This window comes from Salvelinus fontinalis, chromosome 16, assembly GCF_029448725.1.
Source record: "Salvelinus fontinalis isolate EN_2023a chromosome 16, ASM2944872v1, whole genome shotgun sequence".
Lineage (NCBI taxonomy): Eukaryota > Metazoa > Chordata > Actinopteri > Salmoniformes > Salmonidae > Salvelinus > Salvelinus fontinalis.
In genome coordinates, this window is record NC_074680.1 from 51,061,451 (window position 1) to 51,079,400 (window position 17,950).

General features: G+C 48.7%; 1 protein-coding gene across 5 annotated transcripts in view; it reads right to left on the reverse strand.

The window, feature by feature from the left end:
- LOC129813324 (fibroblast growth factor receptor 3) overlaps positions 1–17,950 on the reverse strand; it is a 211,854-nt gene that overhangs the window by 152,471 nt on the left and 41,433 nt on the right. For 4 of the 5 annotated variants that reach the window (XM_055865681.1, XM_055865680.1, XM_055865679.1 and 1 more), the window contains one exon: positions 716–885. In XM_055865681.1, the coding sequence (XP_055721656.1) occupies positions 716–885 (170 nt within the window). The remainder of the gene's footprint in view (positions 1–715; positions 886–17,950) is intronic. The other variant, XM_055865682.1, reaches the window with a different exon arrangement.

Here is a 17,950-nt window from a genome sequence, read left to right on the forward strand (position 1 = left end):
AATGCCTACTCCACCCATGCTCCACCAAGGTTATACAGCACCACAATGCCTACTCCACCCATGCTCTACCAAGGTTTTCCAGCACCACAATGCCTACTCCACCCATGCTCCACCAAGGTTATACAGCACCACAATGCCTACTCCACCCATGCTCTACCAAGGTTTTACACCACCACAATGCCTACTCCACCCATGCTCTACCAAGGTTTTACAGCACACAGCTTTGACCAACTACAGTAGCTATGTTGATCTATTGTACTTCAAACAATGTGTATGCAGGTAGCTTACGATTCAAACATTCTCAAACAGCCTATTTCATACTCTTATATATCTTATATAGTAGGAATTGAACCTGGATTGGCACCCTATTCCTTATGTAGTGCACCACTTTTGACAAGGGTGCGTAGGGCTTAAAGGGCTTAAAGTACTGCTCTGATCTATGTAGGGCCTTGGTCAAAAGTAGTGCACTATGTAGGGAATAGGGTGCCATGGGGCTCTGGTCAAAAGTAGTGCACTATATAGGGAATAGGGTGCCATGGGGCTCTGGTCAAAAGTAGTGCACTATATAGGGAATAGGGTGCCATGGGGCTCTGGTCAAAAGTAGTGCACTATGTAGGGAATAGGGCCCTGTTTGGGACGCCTCCCTGGTGAGAACTCTGTATACCTCTGTCGACTAACTTCTGACTACTAATGTCTGATTGGCTGTCTGACTCACCTTGATCCCGCCCATCCTCTGTTCACCTTTAAACTCCTTCCCATTCTTCAGCCAATGGATGGAGGGTGTTGGATTTCCGGCGGCAGCGCACCGGAATTTGACAGTATTGGCTGCTGGGATAGCGAGGAGCTTCTTCTCCATGCGGTCCGGTCTGGTCCAATACGGGCCTTCTGATTGGACAGGAGAGAGAAAGAGCATGTTAGTCATCGTGGACTGTTTGAGTGTATCAGAGTTAACTTCCTGATTAATAGAATTATAAATAGACAGATGTTGACACAACAAACTAAACTAGATGCATTATATGTATAGCAGTATGTGGACACCCCTTCAAATGAGTGGCTTCGGCTATTTCAGCCACACACGTTGCTGACAGGTGTATAAAATCCAGCACACCGCCGTGCAATCTCCATAGACACACATTGGCAGTAGAATGGCCTTACTGAAGAGCTCAGTGACTTTCAACGTGGCACCGTCATAGGATGCCACCTTTCTAACAAGTCAGTTCGTCAAATGTCTGCCCTGTTAGAGCTGCCCCGGTCAACTGTAAGTGCTGTTATTGTGAAGTGGAATTGTCTAGGAGCAACAACGGCTCAACCGCAAAGTGGTAGACCACACCAGCTCCAGAGTGCACACAGAATGGTACCACCGAGTGCTGAAGCGTGAAGTGCGTAAAAATCTTATGTCCTCGGTTGCAACAATCACTACCGAGTTTCAAACTGCCTCTGGAAGCAACGTCAGCACAAGAACTGCTCATCAGGAGCTTCATGAAATGGGTTTGGATGGCCGAACAGCCACACACAAGTCTAAGAGCACAATGCACAATGCCAAGCGTCAGCTGGAATGGTGTAAACCTTGCCGCTATTGGACTCTGGAGCAGTGGAAACGCGTTCTCTGGAGTGATGAATCATGCTTCACCATCTCAAACAAATCAAATCAAATTTTATTTTTCACAAGCGCCAAATACAACAGGTGTAGACACCTTACCGTGAAATGCTTAATTACAAGCCCTTAACCAATAATGCAGTTCAAGAATTTAAGAAAATATTTACGAAATAAACTAAAGTAAAATGTTTTATAAAAAGTGACACAATAAAATAACAATAACAAGGCTTTATACAGGGGCTACTGGTACCGAGTCAATGTGGGGTGGTACAGGTTAGTAACGAGGCTGTATACAGGGGGTACTGGTACCGAGTCAATGTGGGGGGGGGGTACAGGTTAGTAACGAGGCTGTATACAGGGGCTACTGGTACCGAGTCAATGTGGGGTGGTACAGGTTAGTAACAAGGCTTTATACAGGGGCTACTGGTACCGAGTCAATGTGGGGGGGTACAGGTTAGTAACGAGGCTGTATACAGGGGGTACTGGTACCGAGTCAATGTGGGGGGGGGTACAGGTTAGTAACGAGGCTGTATACAGGGGCTACTGGTACCGAGTCAATGTGGGGTGGTACAGGTTAGTAACAAGGCTTTATACAGGGGCTACTGGTACCGAGTCAATGTGGGGGGGTACAGGTTAGTAACGAGGCTGTATACAGGGGCTACTGGTACCGAGTCAATGTGGGGTGGAACAGGTTAGTAACGAGGCTGTATACAGGGGCTACTGGTACCGAGTCAATGTGGGGGGGTACAGGTTAGTAACGAGGCTGTATACAGGGGCTACTGGTACCGAGTCAATGTGGGGTGGTACAGGTTAGTCGACGTAATTTGTAAATGTATGTAGGGGTAAAGTGACTATGCATAGATAATAAACAGCGAAGGGGGGGGTGGTGTCAATGTAAATAGTCCAGGTGGCCATTTTACTAATTATTCAGCAGTTTTATGGCTTGGGTGTAGAAGCTGATAAGGAGCCTTTTGGACCCAGACTTGGCGCTCCGGTACCACTTGCTGTGCAGTAGCAGAGAGAACAGTCTATGACTTGGGTGACTAGAGTCTTTGACAATTTTTAAGGCCTTTCTCTGACACCGCCTAGTATATAGGTCCTGGATGGCAGGAAGCTTGGACCATGTGACGTACTGGGCTGTACGCATTACCCTCTGTAGCGCCTTATGGTCGGATGCCGAGCAGTTGTCATACCAGGCGGTGATGCAACCAGTCAGGATGCTCTCGATTGTGCAGCTGTAGAACTTTCTCAGGATCTGGGAACCCATGCCAAATCTTTTCAGTCTCCTGAGCGGAGCTGCCCTCTTCATGACTGTGTTTGGACCATGATAGTTTGTTGGTGATGTGGACACCAAGGAACTCTCGACCCGCTCCACTACAGCCCTGTCGATGTTAATGGCGGCCTGTTCAGCCCTCCTTTTTCCTGTAGTCCACGATCAGCTCCTTTGTCTTGCTCACATTGAGGGAGAGGTTGTTGTCCTGGCACCACCCGGCCAGGTCTCTGACCTCCTTCCTATAGGCTGTCTCAGCGTTGTCAGTGATCAGGCCTACCACTGTTGTGTAGTTAGAAAACTTAATGATGGTGTTGGAGTCGTGCTTGGCCACCCTGTCGTGGGTGAACAGGGAGTACAGGAGGGGATTAAGCACGCACCCCTGAGGGGCCCCTGTGTTGAGGATCAGCATGGCAGATGTGTTGTTACCTACCCTTACCACCTGGGGGTGGCCCTTGTGGTGGGCCGTCAGGAATTCCAGGATCCAGTTGCAGAGGGAGGTGTTTGGTCCCAGGGTCTTTAGCTTAGTGATGAGCTTTGAGGGCACTATGGTGTTGAACGCTGAGCTGTAGTCAATGAACAGCACTCTCACATAGGTGTTCCTTTTGTCCAGGTTGGAAAGGGCAGTGTGGAGTGCGATTGAGATTGCGTCATCTGTGGATTTGCTGGGGCGGTATGCGAATTGGGTCTAGGGTTTCTGGGATAATGGTGTTGATGTGAGCCATGATCAACCTTTCAAAGCACTTCATAGTACCGACATGAGTGCTACGGGTCGGTAGTCATTTAGGCAGGTTACCTCCGCTTTCTTGGGCACAGGGACTATGGTGGTCTGCTTGAAACATGTAGGAATTACAGACTGGGTCAGGGAGATGTTGAAAATGTCAGTGAAGACACTTGCCAGTTGGTCCGCGCATGCTCTGAGTACACGTCCTGGTAATCTGTCTGGCCCCGCGCCCTTGAGAATGTTGACCTGTTTAAAGGTCTTACTCACATCGTCTACGGAGAGCATGATTACACAGTCGTCCGGAACAGCTGGTGCTCTCATGCATGCTTCAGTGTTACATGCCTCGAAGCGAGCATTAAAGGAATTTTGTTTCGTCATGTAGACTCGCGTCACTGGCTAGCTCACGGCTGGGTATCTCTTTGTAGTCCGTAATAGTTTGCAAGCCGCGCCACATCCGACGAGCGTCAGAGCCTGCGTAGTAGGATTCAATCTTAGTCTTGTATTGACACTTTGCCTGTTTGATGGTTCGTCTGAGGATATAGCAGGATTTCTTATAAGAGTCCGGATTAGTGTCACGCTTCTTGAAAGTGGCATCTCTAGCCTTTAGCTCGGTGCGGAAGTTGCCTGTAATCCATGGCTTCTGGTTGGGATATGTACGTACGGTCACTGTGGGACAACATCGTTGATGCACTTATTGATGAAGCCGGTGACTGAGGTGGTGTACTCCTGAATGCCATTGGATGAATCCTGGAACATATCCCAAGACAGCAACACAATTAGACCAATAAGACAATTAGACCCAACCAAATCATGAGAAAACAACAAGATACCTACTTGACACATTGGAAAGTATTAACAAAAAAAACAGAGCAAACTAGAATGCTATTTGACCCTAAACAGAGAGTACACAGTGGCAGAATACCTGACCTCTGTGACTGACCCAAACTTAAGGAAATCTTTGACTATGTGAAGACTCAGTGAGCACAGCCTTGCTATTGAGAAAGTCCGCCGTAGGCAGACCTGGCTCTCAAGAGAAGACAGGCTATGTGCACAACGCCCAGAAATTGAGGTGGAAACCGAGCTGCACTTCCTAACCTCCTGCCCAATGTATGACCATATTAGAGACACATATTTCCCTCAGATTACACAGATACACAAAAAATTGGAAAACAAACCCAATTGTGATACACAACTGCCATATCTACTGGGTGAAATACCACAGTGTGCATCACACAGCAAGATGTGTGACCTGTTGCCACAAGAAAAGGGCAACCAGTGAAGAACAAACACCATTCATTTTCCCTTTTGTACTTGAACTATTTGCACATAATATGACATTTGAAATGTCTTTATTCTTTAGGAACTTTTGTGAGTGTAATATTTACTGTTAATTTGTATTGTTTATTTCACTTTTTTTACTATCTACTTCACTTGCCATGGCAATGTTAACACATGTTTCCCATGCCAATAAAAACCTTGAATTGAATTTGAATTGAAAGACACACACATAGATAGAGAGAGAGAGAGACAGACACAGAGAGAGACAGAGACACAGAGAGAGAGAGACATAGAGAGAGAGATATAGAGAGAGAGAGAGAGAGAGAGAGAGAGACGGGGAGAGAGAGAGACAGAGAGAGAGAGAGAGAGAGAGAGAGAGGGAGACGGGGAGAGAGAGAGACAGAGAGAGAGAGAGACACAGAGAGAGAGGGAGACATAGAGAGAGAGAGAGAGAGGGAGAAAAAGAGAGAAAGAGAGAGCACATTAGTAAATCCGTTCTCAGCTTTTATACACACACACACACAAGCACTGCCACCTTAAAAGGGAAATCTTCACCAGTCCTTCACTGCTTCTTTACCCCTTCTCTCTCTCTCTCTGTCTCTCTCTCTCTCTCTCTCTCTCTCTCTCTCCCTCCACTCCACTCTCTCTCTCCCATCTCCACTCAATTCTATTCAATTCAATTCAAGGGGCTTTATTGGCATGGGAAACATATGTTAACATTGCCTAAGCAAGTGAGGTAGATAATATGCAAAAGTGAAATAAACAATAAAAATGAACAGTAAACATTACACATACAGAAGTTACAAAAGAATAAAGACATTTCAAATGTCATATTATGTCTATATACAGTGTTGTAACAATGTGCAAAAGGGAAAATAAATTAACATAAATATGGGTTGTATTTACAGTGGTGTTTGTTCTTCACTGGTTGCCCTTTTCTTGTGGTGACAAATATTGTTGCTGTGATGCACACTGCGGTATTTCACCCAGTTAATTCTACACACACACACACACACACACACACACACACACACACACACACACACACACACACACACACACACACACACACACACACACACACACACACACACACACACACACACACACACACACAAATACTCTGACTTCATAATGAGCTCTACTCTCCTGCTGCATGTTGGGTAAGAGAGACTTCCAATGTTGAGACACAGACAGAGCATCTCTCACACCCCCTCTCTCACACCCCCTTCCCTCACACCTTCTCTCTCACACCCCCTCCCTCAAACCCCTCCCTCACACCTCCTCCCTCACACCTCCCTCACACCTCCTCCCTCACACCCCCCTAACTGAGAACAATGTCCCTCTCTGCCAACCCCCCCCCTTTCTCTCTCTCTCTTTCTCTCCTCCTCCACTCCTCTTTCTCTCTCTCCTCCTCCTCCACTCCCGATACAGATATGGTCAGACCAAGTTATGAGAAATGTTTTGTTGTCAAGATGAATTTATGCTTGTGTTTCTGACACTTGTTTTCTGTGTACATACAGTACCAGTCAAAAGATTGGACACAAATACTCATTCCAGGGTTTTTCTTTATTTTTTACTATTTTCGACATTGTAGAATACTAGTGAAGTCATCAAAACTATGAAATAACACATATGAAATCATGTAGGAACCAAAAAAGTGTTAAACAAATCAAAATATATGTAATATTTGAGATTCTTCAAAGTATCCACCCGTTGCATTGAGAGAATGCCAAAAGTGTGCAAAGCTGTCATCAAGGAAAAGAGTGAGTATTTGAAGAATCTCACAAATAAAATATATTTTGATTTGTTTCATGTTTTTTGGGTTATTACATGATTCCATACGTGTTATTTCATAGTTTTGATGTCTTCACTATTATTCTACAATGTAGAAAATAATAAAAATAATGAAAAACAATTGAATGAGTAGATGTGTACAAACTTTTGACTGGTACTGTATGTACAGTATCCTACATTAGGTGCTATGGTAAATTCATCTGAAACAAAGCTCTACATTATGGTGCAGTGTAACATTGGCAGTGTAACAGGGGGTAGTGTAACAGGGCATAGTGTAACAGGGTATAGTGTAGCAGGGGGTAGTGTAACAGGGTAAAGTGTAACAGGGGGTAGTGTAACAGGGTATAGTGTAACAGGGTATAGTGTAACAGGGTATAGTGTAACAGGGGGTAGTGTAACAGGGGGTAGTGTAACAGGGGGTAGTGTAACAGGGTATAGTGTAACAGGGGGTAGTGTAACAGGGTATAGTGTAACAGGGGGTAGTGTAACAGGGGGTAGTGTAACAGGAGGTAGTGTAACATTGGCAGTGTAACATGGGCAGTGTAACAGGGTATAGTGTAACAGGGGGTAGTGTAACAGGGTATAGTGTAACAGGGGGTAGTGTAACAAGGGGTAGTGTAACAGGGTATATTGTAACAGGGTATAGTGTAACAGGGGGCAGTGTAGCATTGGCAGTGTAACAGGGGGTAGTGTAACAGGGGGTAGTGTAACAGGGTGTAGTGTAACAGGGGGTAGTGTAACAGGGGGTAGTGTAACAGGAGGTAGTGTAACAGGGTATAGTGTAACAGGGGGTAGTGTAACAGGGTGTAGTGTAACAGGGGGTAGTGTAACAGGGGGTAGTGTAACAGGGGGTAGTGTAACAGGGGGTAGTGTAACAGGGGGTAGTGTAACAGGGTGTAGTGTAACAGGGTGTAGTGTAACAGGAGGTAGTGTAACAGGGTATAGTGTAACAGGGTATAGTGTAACAGGGAGTAGTGTAACAGGGAGTAGTGTAACAGGGTATAGTGTAACAGGGTATAGTGTAACAGGGTGTAGTGTAACAGGGGGTAGTGTAGCAGGGTGTAGTGTAACAGGGGGTAGTGTAACAGGGTATAGTGTAACAGGGTATAGTGTAACAGGGGGTAGTGTAACAGGGGGTAGTGTAACAGGGGGTAGTGTAACAGGGGGTAGTGTAACAGGGGGTAGTGTAACAGGGTGTAGTGTAACAGGGTGTAGTGTAACAGGGGGTAGTGTAACAGGGGGTAGTGTAACAGGGGGTAGTGTAACAGGGTGTAGTGTAACAGGGAGTAGTGTAACAGGGGGTAGTGTAACAGGGGGTAGTGTAACAGGGGGTAGTGTAACAGGGTGTAGTGTAACAGGGTGTAGTGTAACAGGGTATAGTATAACATTGGCAGTGTAACAGGGGGTAGTGTAACAGGGTATAGTGTAACAGGGTGTAGTGTAACAGGGGGTAGTGTAACAGGGTATAGTGTAACAGGGGGTAGTGTAACAGGGGGTAGTGTAACAGGGGGTAGTGTAACAGGGGGTAGTGTAACAGGGTATAGTGTAACAGGGTGTAGTGTAACAGGGTGTAGTGTAACAGGGGGTAGTGTAACAGGGGGTAGTGTAACAGGGGGTAGTGTAACAGGGTATAGTGTAACAGGGGGTAGTGTAACAGGGGGTAGTGTAACAGGGGGTAGTGTAACAGGGGGTAGTGTAACAGGGTATAGTGTAACAGGAGGTAGTGTAAAAGCTGAGAACGGAGCAGAGTGGGGGGAGGGGGGATGAGAGAGGAGCAGAGTGGGGGGGGATGAGAGAGGAGCAGAGTGGGGGGGGATGAGAGAGGAGCAGAGTGGGGGGGGGGGGGTGAGAGAGGAGCAGAGTGGGGGGAGGGGGAATGAGAGAGGAGCAGAGTGGGGAGGGGATGAGAGAGGAGCAGAGTGGGGGGGGATGAGAGAGGAGCAGAGTGGGGGGGGGGGATGAGAGAGGAGCAGAGTGGGGGGAGGGGGAATGAGAGAGGAGCAGAGTGGGGAGGGGGAATGAGGGAGGAGCAGAGTGGGGGGAGGGGGAATGAGAGAGGAGCAGAGTGGGGGGAGGGGGAATGAGAGAGGAGCAGAGTGGGGGGAGGGGGAATGAGAGAGGAGCAGAGTGGGGGGAGGGGGAATGAGAGAGGAGCAGAGTGGGGGGAGGGGGAAAAAGAGAGGAGCAGAGTGGGGGGAGGGGGGATGAGAGAGGAGCAGAGTGGGTGGAGGGGAATGAGAGAGGAGCAGAGTGGGGGGAGGGGGAATGAGAGAGGAGCAGAGTGGGGGGAGGGGGATGAGAGAGGAGCAGAGTGGGGGGAGGGGGAATGAGAGAGTAGCAGAGTGGGGGGAGGGGGGATGAGAGAGGAGCAGAGTGGGGGGGAGGGGGAATGAGAGAGGAGCAGAGTGGGGGGAGGGGGAATGAGAGAGGAGCAGAGTGGGGGGAGGGGGAATGAGAGAGGAGCAGAGTGGGGGGAGGGGGAATGAGAGAGGAGCAGAGTGGGGGGAGGGGGAATGAGAGAGGAGCAGAGTGGGGGGAGGGGGAATGAGAGAGGAGCAGAGTGGGGGGAGGGGGGATGAGAGAGGAGCAGAGTGGGGGAGGGGGGATGAGAGAGGAGCAGAGTGGGGGGAGGGGGGATGAGAGAGGAGCAGAGTGGGGGGAGGGGGAATGAGAGAGGAGCAGAGTGGGGGGAGGGGGAATGAGAGAGGAGCAGAGTGGGGGGAGGGGAATGAGAGAGGAGCAGAGTGGGGGGGAGGGGGAATGAGGGAGGAGCAGAGTGGGGGGAGGGGGGGTGAGAGAGGAGCAGAGTGGGGAGGGGGGAATGAGGGAGGAGCAGAGTGGGGGGAGGGGGGATGAGAGAGAAGCAGAGTGGGGGGAGGGGGAATGAGAGAGGAGCAGAGTGGGGGGAGGGGAATGAGAGAGGAGCAGAGTGGGGGGAGGGGGGGTGAGAGAGGAGCAGAGTGGGGGGTAGGGGGAATGAGGGAGGAGCAGAGTGGGGGGAGGGGGGGTGAGAGAGGAGCAGAGTGGGGAGGGGGGGAATGAGGGAGGAGCAGAGTGGGGGGAGGGGGGATGAGAGAGGAGCAGAGTGGGGGGAGGGGGAATGAGAGAGGAGCAGAGTGGGGGGAGGGGGGATGAGGGAGGAGCAGCAACACTGGCAGATCTGATTCATATTACAGGGAGCTCCTTGAAGGCATGCTGCCCCTGGCCCCTCGGGGCCCTAGACAAACAGAGACGGCCCAGACCGAACGGTGGCATAGCACTGCCCTGCTGCATAGCTCATCACCACAGATCTAACCCTGTTAACATAGTTTAGGAACACAGATCTAACCCTGTAGTGTGTAGTGTGTGGCCTGTAGTGTTTAGTGTTTAGTGTGTGGCCTGTAGTGTGTAGTGTTTAGTGTGTGGCCTGTAGTGTGTAGTGTTTAGTGTGTGGCATGTAGTGTGTAGTGTTTAGTGTGTGGCATGTAGTGTTTAGTGTGTGGCCTGTAGTGTGTAGTGTGTGGCCTGTAGTGTGTAGTGTTTAGTGTGTGGCATGTAGTGTTTAGTGTGTGGCCTGTAGTGTGTAGTGTGTAGTGTGTGGCCTGTAGTGTGTAGTGTGTGGCCTGTAGTGTGTAGTGTGTGGCCTGTAGTGTGTAGTGTGTGGCCTGTAGTGTGTAGTGTGTAGTGTTTAGTGTGTGGCCTGTAGTGTGTAGTGTGTGGCCTGTAGTGTGTAGTGTGTAGTGTTTAGTGTGTGGCCTGTAGTGTGTAGTGTGTGGCCTGTAGTGTGTAGTGTGTAGTGTGTGGCCTGTAGTGTGTAGTGTGTAGTGTGTGGCCTGTAGTGTGTAGTGTGTGGCCTGTAGTGTTTAGTGTGTGGCCTGTAGTGTGTAGTGTGTAGTGTTTAGTGTGTGGCCTGTAGTGTGTAGTGTGTAGCCTGTAGTGTGTAGTGTGTGGTCTGTAGTGTGTAGTGTGTGGCCTGTAGTGTGTAGTGTGTGGTCTGTAGTGTTTAGTGTGTGCCCTGTAGTGTGTAGTGTGTGGCCTGTAGTGTTTAGTGTGTAGTGTTTAGTGTGTGACCTGTAGTGTGTAGTGTTTAGTGTGTAGTGTGTAGTGTGTGGCCTGTAGTGTGTAGTGTGTGGCCTGTAGTGTGTTGTGTGTGGCCTGTAGTGTTTAGTGTGTGGCCTGTAGTGTGTAGTGTGTAGTGTGTGGCCTGTAGTGTGTAGTGTTTAGTGTGTGGCCTGTAGTGTTTAGTGTGTGGCCTGTAGTGTTTAGTGTTTAGTGTGTGGCCTGTAGTTTGTAGTGTGTAGTGTGTGGCCTGTAGTGTTTAGTGTGTGGCCTGTAGTGTGTAGTGTGTGGCCTGTAGTGTGTAGTGTGTGGCCTGTAGTGTTTAGTGTGTGGCCTGTAGTGTTTAGTGTGTGGCCTGTAGTGTGTAGTGTGTGGCCTGTAGTGTGTAGTGTGTGGCCTGTAGTGTGTAGTGTGTGGCCTGTAGTGTGTAGTGTGTGGCCCGTAGTGTTTAGTGTGTGGCCTGTAGTGTTTAGTGTGTAGTGTTTAGTGTGTGGCCTGTAGTGTGTAGTGTGTAGTGTTTAGTGTGTGGCCTGTAGTGTGTAGTGTGTGGCCTGTAGTGTTTAGAGTGTGGCCTGTAGTGTGTAGTGTGTAGTGTTTAGTGTGTGGCCTGTAGTGTGTAGTGTGTAGTGTTTAGTGTGTGGCCTGTAGTGTGTAGTGTGTGGCCTGTAGTGTTTAGTGTGTGGCCTGTAGTGTTTAGTGTGTGGCCTGTAGTGTGTGGCCTGTAGTGTGTAGTGTGTAGTGTGTGGCTTGTAGTGTGTAGTGTGTAGTGTTTAGTGTGTGGCCTGTAGTGTTTAGTGTGTAGTGTGTAGTGTGTGGCCTGTAGTGTTTAGTGTGTGGCCTGTAGTGTGTAGTGTGTGGCCTGTAGTGTTTAGTGTGTAGTGTTTAGTGTGTGGCCTGTAGTGTGTAGTGTGTGGCCTATAGTGTTTAGTGTGTGGCCTGTAGTGTGTAGTGTGTGGCCTGTAGTGTGTAGTGTGTGGCCTGTAGTGTTTAGTGTGTAGTGTGTAGTGTGTGGCCTGTAGTGTTTAGTGTTTGGCCTGTAGTGTGTAGTGTGTGGCTTGTAGTGTTTAGTGTGTGGCTTGTAGTGTTTAGTGTGTGGCCTGTAGTGTGTAGTGTGTGGCCTGTAGTGTTTAGTGTGTGGCCTGTAGTGTGTAGTGTGTGGCTTGTAGTGTTTAGTGTGTGGCCTGTAGTGTGTAGTGTGTGGCCTGTAGTGTTTAGTGTGTAGTGTTTAGTGTGTGGCCTGTAGTGTGTAGTGTGTGGCCTATAGTGTTTAGTGTGTGGCCTGTAGTGTGTAGTGTGTGGCCTGTAGTGTTTAGTGTGTGGCCTGTAGTGTTTAGTGTGTAGTGTGTAGTGTGTGGCCTGTAGTGTTTAGTGTGTGGCCTGTAGTGTGTAGTGTGTAGTGTTTAGTGTTTGGCCAGTAGTGTTTAGTGTTTGGCCTATAGTGTTTAGTGTGTGGCCTGTAGTGTTTAGTGTGTGGCCTGTAGTGTGTAGTGTGTAGTGTTTAGTGTGTGGCCTGTAGTGTGTAGTGTGTGGCCTGTAGTGTGTAGTGTGTGGCCTGTAGTTTGTTGTGTGTGGCTTGTAGTGTGTAGTGTTTAGTGTGTGGCCTGTAGTGTGTAGTGTGTGGCCTGTAGTGTGTAGTATGTAGTGTGTGGCCTGTAGTTTGTTGTGTGTGGTTTGTAGTGTGTAGTGTTTAGTGTGTGGCCTGTAGTGTGTAGTGTGTGGCCTGTAGTTTGTAGTGTGTGGCCTGTAGTGTTTAGTGTGTGGCCTGTAGTGTTTAGTGTTTAGTGTGTGGCCTGTAGTGTGTAGTGTGTAGTGTGTGGCCTGTAGTTTGTAGTGTGTAGTGTGTGGCCTGTAGTGTTTAGTGTGTGGCCTGTAGTTTGTAGTGTGTAGTGTGTGGCCTGTAGTGTGTAGTGTGTAGTGTGTGGCCTGTAGTTTGTAGTGTGTAGTGTGTGGCCTGTAGTGTTTAGTGTGTGGCCTGTAGTGTGTAGTGTGTGGCCTGTAGTGTGTAGTGTGTGGTCTGTAGTGTGTAGTGTGTGGCCTGTAGTGTGTAGTGTGTGGCCTGTAGTGTGTAGTGTGTGGCCTGTAGTGTGTAGTGTGTAGTGTGTAATGTGTGGCCTGTAGTGTTTAGTGTGTAGTGTGTAGTGTGTGGCCTGTAGTGTGTAGTGTGTGGCCTGTAGTGTGTAGTGTGTGGCCTGTAGTGTGTAGTGTGTAGTGTGTGGCCTGTAGTTTGTTCTGTGTGGCTTGTAGTGTGTAGTGTTTAGTGTGTGGCCTGTAGTGTGTAGTGTGTGGCCTGTAGTGTGTAGTGTGTGGCCTATAGTGTTTAGTGTGTGGCCTGTAGTGTTTAGTGTGTAGTGTGTGGCCTGTAGTGTGTAGTGTGTGGCCTGTAGTTTGTAGTGTGTGGCCTGTAGTGTGTAGTGTGTGGCCTGTAACGTGTAGTGTGTGGCCTGTAGTGTGTAGTGTGTGGCCTGTAGTGTGTAGTGTGTAGTGTTTAGTGTGTGGCCTGTAGTGTGTAGTGTGTGGCCTGTAGTGTGTAGTGTGTAGTTTGTAATGTGTGGCCTGTAGTGTTTAGTGTGTAGTGTGTAGTGTGTGGCCTGTAGTGTGTAGTGTGTGGCATGTTGTATGTAGTGTGTGGCCTGTAGTGTGTCTGGGTAGGGGTTCACAAGAAGACACACCACACAGCCAGCCAGCCAGCCAGCCAGACAGACAGACAGACAGCCAGCCAGACAGCCAGCCAGACAGACAGACAGACAGACAGACAGACAGACAGACAGACAGACAGACAGACAGACAGACAGACAGACAGACAGACAGACAGACAGACAGACAGACAGCTGATTATTCCAGTATCATTGACGTACTGTGTGCTGTAATGTGTTGCAGGCTACTTTGAGGCTGGCTGCCTCCTCTCTCTGTGTGAGAGCTCTGTCTTCTTCACCAAGGGAAAAACAGCTGAGTTATTCTACAGGGTATGGGATGAGCTCATTTCTCCCCACAGCAGACTGATCCAATCCTAACCACTCATTAAGTTGGTGACTAAAAACGGTGACTAAAAAACCCCAAACCCGCTCTCTCTTTCAAAACAAAAAAAAGCAGAAAAGTAGAGTGTGTCTGCCTGCTACGTAGGGGATTTAACCTCTCTGTCCCCTGCTACGTAGGGGATTTAACCTCTCTGTCCCCTGCTACGTAGGGGATTTAACCTCTCTGTCCCCTGCTACGTAGGGGGTTTAACCTCTCTGTCCCCTGCTACGTAGGGGGTTTAACCTCTCTTTTCCCCTGATACGTAGGGGGTTTAACCTCTCTGTCCCCTGCTACGTAGGGGGTTTAACCTCTCTGTCCCCTGATACGTAGGGGGTTTAACCTCTCTGTCCCCTGCTACGTAGGGGGTTTAACCTCTCTGTCCCCTGCTACGTAGGGGGTTTAACCTCTCTGTCCCCTGCTACGTAGGGGGTTTAACCTCTCTGTCCCCTGCTACGTAGGGGGTTTAACCTCTCTGTCCCCTGCTACGTAGGGGGTTTAACCTCTCTGTCCCCTGCTACGTAGGGCGTTTAACTTCTCTGTCCCCTGCTACGTAGGGGGTTTAACCTCTCTGTCCCCTGCTACGTAGGGGTTTAACCTCTCTGTCCCCTGCTACGTAGGGGGTTTAACCTCTCTGTCCCCTGCTACGTAGGGCGTTTAACCTCTCTGTCCCCTGCTACGTAGGGGGTTTAACCTCTCTGTTCCCTGCTACGTAGGGGTTTAACCTCTCTGTCCCCTGCTACGTAGGGGATTTAACCTCTCTGTCCCCTGCTACGTAGGGGGTTTAACCTCTCTGTCCCCTGCTACGTAGGGGATTTAACCTCTCTGTCCCCTGCTACGTAGGGGGTTTAACCTCTCTGTCCCCTGCTACGTAGGGGGATAATCTCTCTGTCCCCTGCTACGTAGGGGGTTTAACCTCTCTGTCCCCTGCTACGTAGGGGGTTTAACCTCTCTGTCCCCTGCTACGTAGGGGGTTTAACCTCTCTGTCCCCTGCTACGTAGGGGGTTTAACCTCTCTGTCCCCTGCTACGTAGGGGGTTTAACCTCTCTGTCCCCTGCTACGTAGGGGGATAACCTCTCTGTCCCCTGCTACGTAGGGGGTTTAACCTCTCTGTCCCCTGCTACATAGGGGGTTTAACCTCTCTGTCCCCTGCTACGTAGGGGGTTTAACCTCTCTGTCCCCTGCTACGTAGGGGGTTTAACCTCTCTGTCCCCTGCTACGTAGGGCGTTTAACCTCTCTGTCCCCTGCTACGTAGGGGGTTTAACCTCTCTGTCCCCTGCTACGTAGGGGGTTTAACCTCTCTGTCCCCTGATACGTAGGGGGTTAACCTCTCTGTCCCCTGCTACGTAGGGGGTTTAACCTCTCTGTCCCCTGCTACATAGGGGGTTTAACCTCTCTGTCCCCTGCTACGTAGGGGGTTTAACCTCTCTGTCCCCTGCTACGTAGGGGGATAACCTCTCTGTCCCCTGCTACGTAGGGGGATAACCTCTCTGTCCCCTGCTACGTAGGGGGATAACCTCTCTGTCCCCTCTCTCACAGTATAATAACTTCAACCCTACTGATGAGTGATGTGTCAGACAGGACCCAGACAGGCCTATCTAGAAGCATGAACAGTATAATATATATATATATAAATAACTTCAACCAATAACGTAATAACAACCTTAAAAAAAATCTATTGGAATTGTAAAATCATTTAATCTCTGGAATTGAATTGGATATTGAATATTTGTACATGTCCTGAATGCACGTACAGTAGTTGAACTGTAGAATGTGGTGTAATCATTTCAACCTGTATTCCAATATTCTAGGCTGTAGGAAATTCTTGGGAATTACTTAATATTGGAATTATCTTTGAATTCAAAGAGTGACCTGGAATTTGAATTGATTTCAATGGAATTTACAGGGAGAGAGAGCTGAAATAGAATTTAATTTGTGGAATTTACCCCAACCTGTCACGCCCTGACCTTAGAGATCCATTTTATTCTCTATTTGGTAGGTCAGGGTGTGACTAGAATGGGAAATCTATGTTTATATTTCTTTGTTGGCCAGGTATGGTTCCCAATCAGAGGCAGCTGTCTATCGTTGTCTCTGATTGGGGATCATACTTAGGCAGCCCTTTTTCCCACCTGTTGTGGGATCTTGTCTTTTTGTGTTGCAGGTGTTTGCGCTCCTAGTTTTACATTCGTTGTAGTTGTTTATAGTTGTTTTTGGTGGAACATTTAAAAATGAAAGAAAATGTACGCCTCCCACGCTGCACCTTGGTCTCATTCTAACGAGGAACGAAACACAACCCTGGATGCTTCAGTAATATCTAACTGCACATTCCTGAATCCTTATTTAACATTACTAATGTAACTGGACAGCTTATTAAACCAGTGGACTAATGTTGGAGTGGACTAATGTTTGCCAGCAGACACACTTAGATATTACAGATAACACATTCCCAGAGAGTTGTGATATCGACACACAATACCAGAACATATGTCAAAACGTGAAGCCGACTTTGTACTGAAATGTTTCTTGAACCTGAGAAGGAAACCGTGTGACACCTCCATATCTTTGTGTTATTAGTCAGATGTACAGAAAACGCAGGGTACACATCGTACAAACAAATGCTTACTGATGGTTATTTCTCCCCAATGCAACAACCACTATCTAGTATAACAATAGGAACATAAAGTAAATGACTCAGTGGAATAGAATAAACATTGTAGCATCAGTATAATGCAGGGAGGCACCATTTATAGGATATTTACATATGTTTTGGGGAAGGGGGGGGATTGGGGGGCAAGTGGTTACATTGTGCAGTATTTACCAATCATAATATGAGACTGGTAGCAGCAGTTGTGGTGTGTGTGTGTAGTATGAATGTACGTGTGTGTGTGTGTACGTGTGTGTGTGTAGCATGAATGTACGTGTGTGTGTGTGTAGTATGAATGTACGTGTGTGTGTGTAGTATGAATGTACGTGTGTGTGTGTGTACGTGTGTGTGTGTAGTATGAATGTACGTGTGTGTGTGTAGTATGAATGTACATGTGTGTGTGTAGTATGAATGTACGTGTGTGTGTGTAGTATGAATGTACGTGTGTGTGTGTAGTATGAATGTATGTGTGTGTGTGTGTACGTGTGTGTGTGTAGTATGAATGTACGTGTGTGTGTGTAGTATGAATGTACGTGTGTGTGTGTAGTATGAATGTACGTGTGTGTGTGTAGTATGAATGTACGTGTGTGTGTGTAGTATGAATGTACGTGTGTGTGTGTGTACGTGTGTGTGTGTAGTATGAATGTACGTGTGTGTGTGTGTACGTGTGTGTGTACGTGTGTGTGTGTAGCATGAATGTACGTGTGTGTGTACATGTGTGTGTCTGTGTGGGTGTGTGTGTGATTGAATGTATGTGTGTTAAGGTGCAGAGAATCAGACCAGGTGGTCAGTCCAGTTCAGGTGTTCAACAGTCTGATGGCTTGTAGATAGAAACTGTCTCTGAGCCTGTTGGTATCAGACCTCATGCTCTGATACAGTCTGATGGCTTGTAGATAGAAACTGTCTCTGAACCTGTTGGTATCAGACGTCATGACCCAATACTGTATGCCCAATGGTAAGTGAGTGAACAGCTTGTGGGTGAACAGGGAGTACAGCAGAGGGCCGAGGACACACCCCTGAGGCTCCCTGAGGGAGTACAGCAGAGGGCTGAGGACACACCCCTGGGGGCTCCCTGAGGGAGTACAGCAGAGGGCTGAGGACACACCCCTGAGGGCTCCCTGAGGGAGTACAGCAGAGGGCTGAGGACACACCCCTGGGGGGCCCTGAGGGAGTACAGCAGAGGGCTGAGGACACACCCCTGGGGGCTCCCTGGGGGAGTACAGCAGAGGGCTGAGGACACACCCCTGAGGGCTCCCTGAGGGAGTACAGCAGAGGGCTGAGGACACACCCCTGGGGGGCCCTGAGGGAGTACAGCAGAGGGCTGAGGACACACCCCTGGGGGGCCCTGAGGGAGTACAGCAGAGGGCTGAGGACACACCCCTGGGGGGCCCTGAGGGAGTACAGCAGAGGGCTGAGGACACATCCCTGGGGGGCCCCTGTGTTATGAGTCAGTGTGGAGGAGGTGTTGTTGCCAGTCCTCACAGCCTGTGGTCGGCCCGTCAGGAAGTCCAGGATCCAGTTGCAGAGCGAGGTGTCCTGACCCAGGGATCTGAGCTTGGTGTCGAACTTGGAGGGAACAACAGTGTTG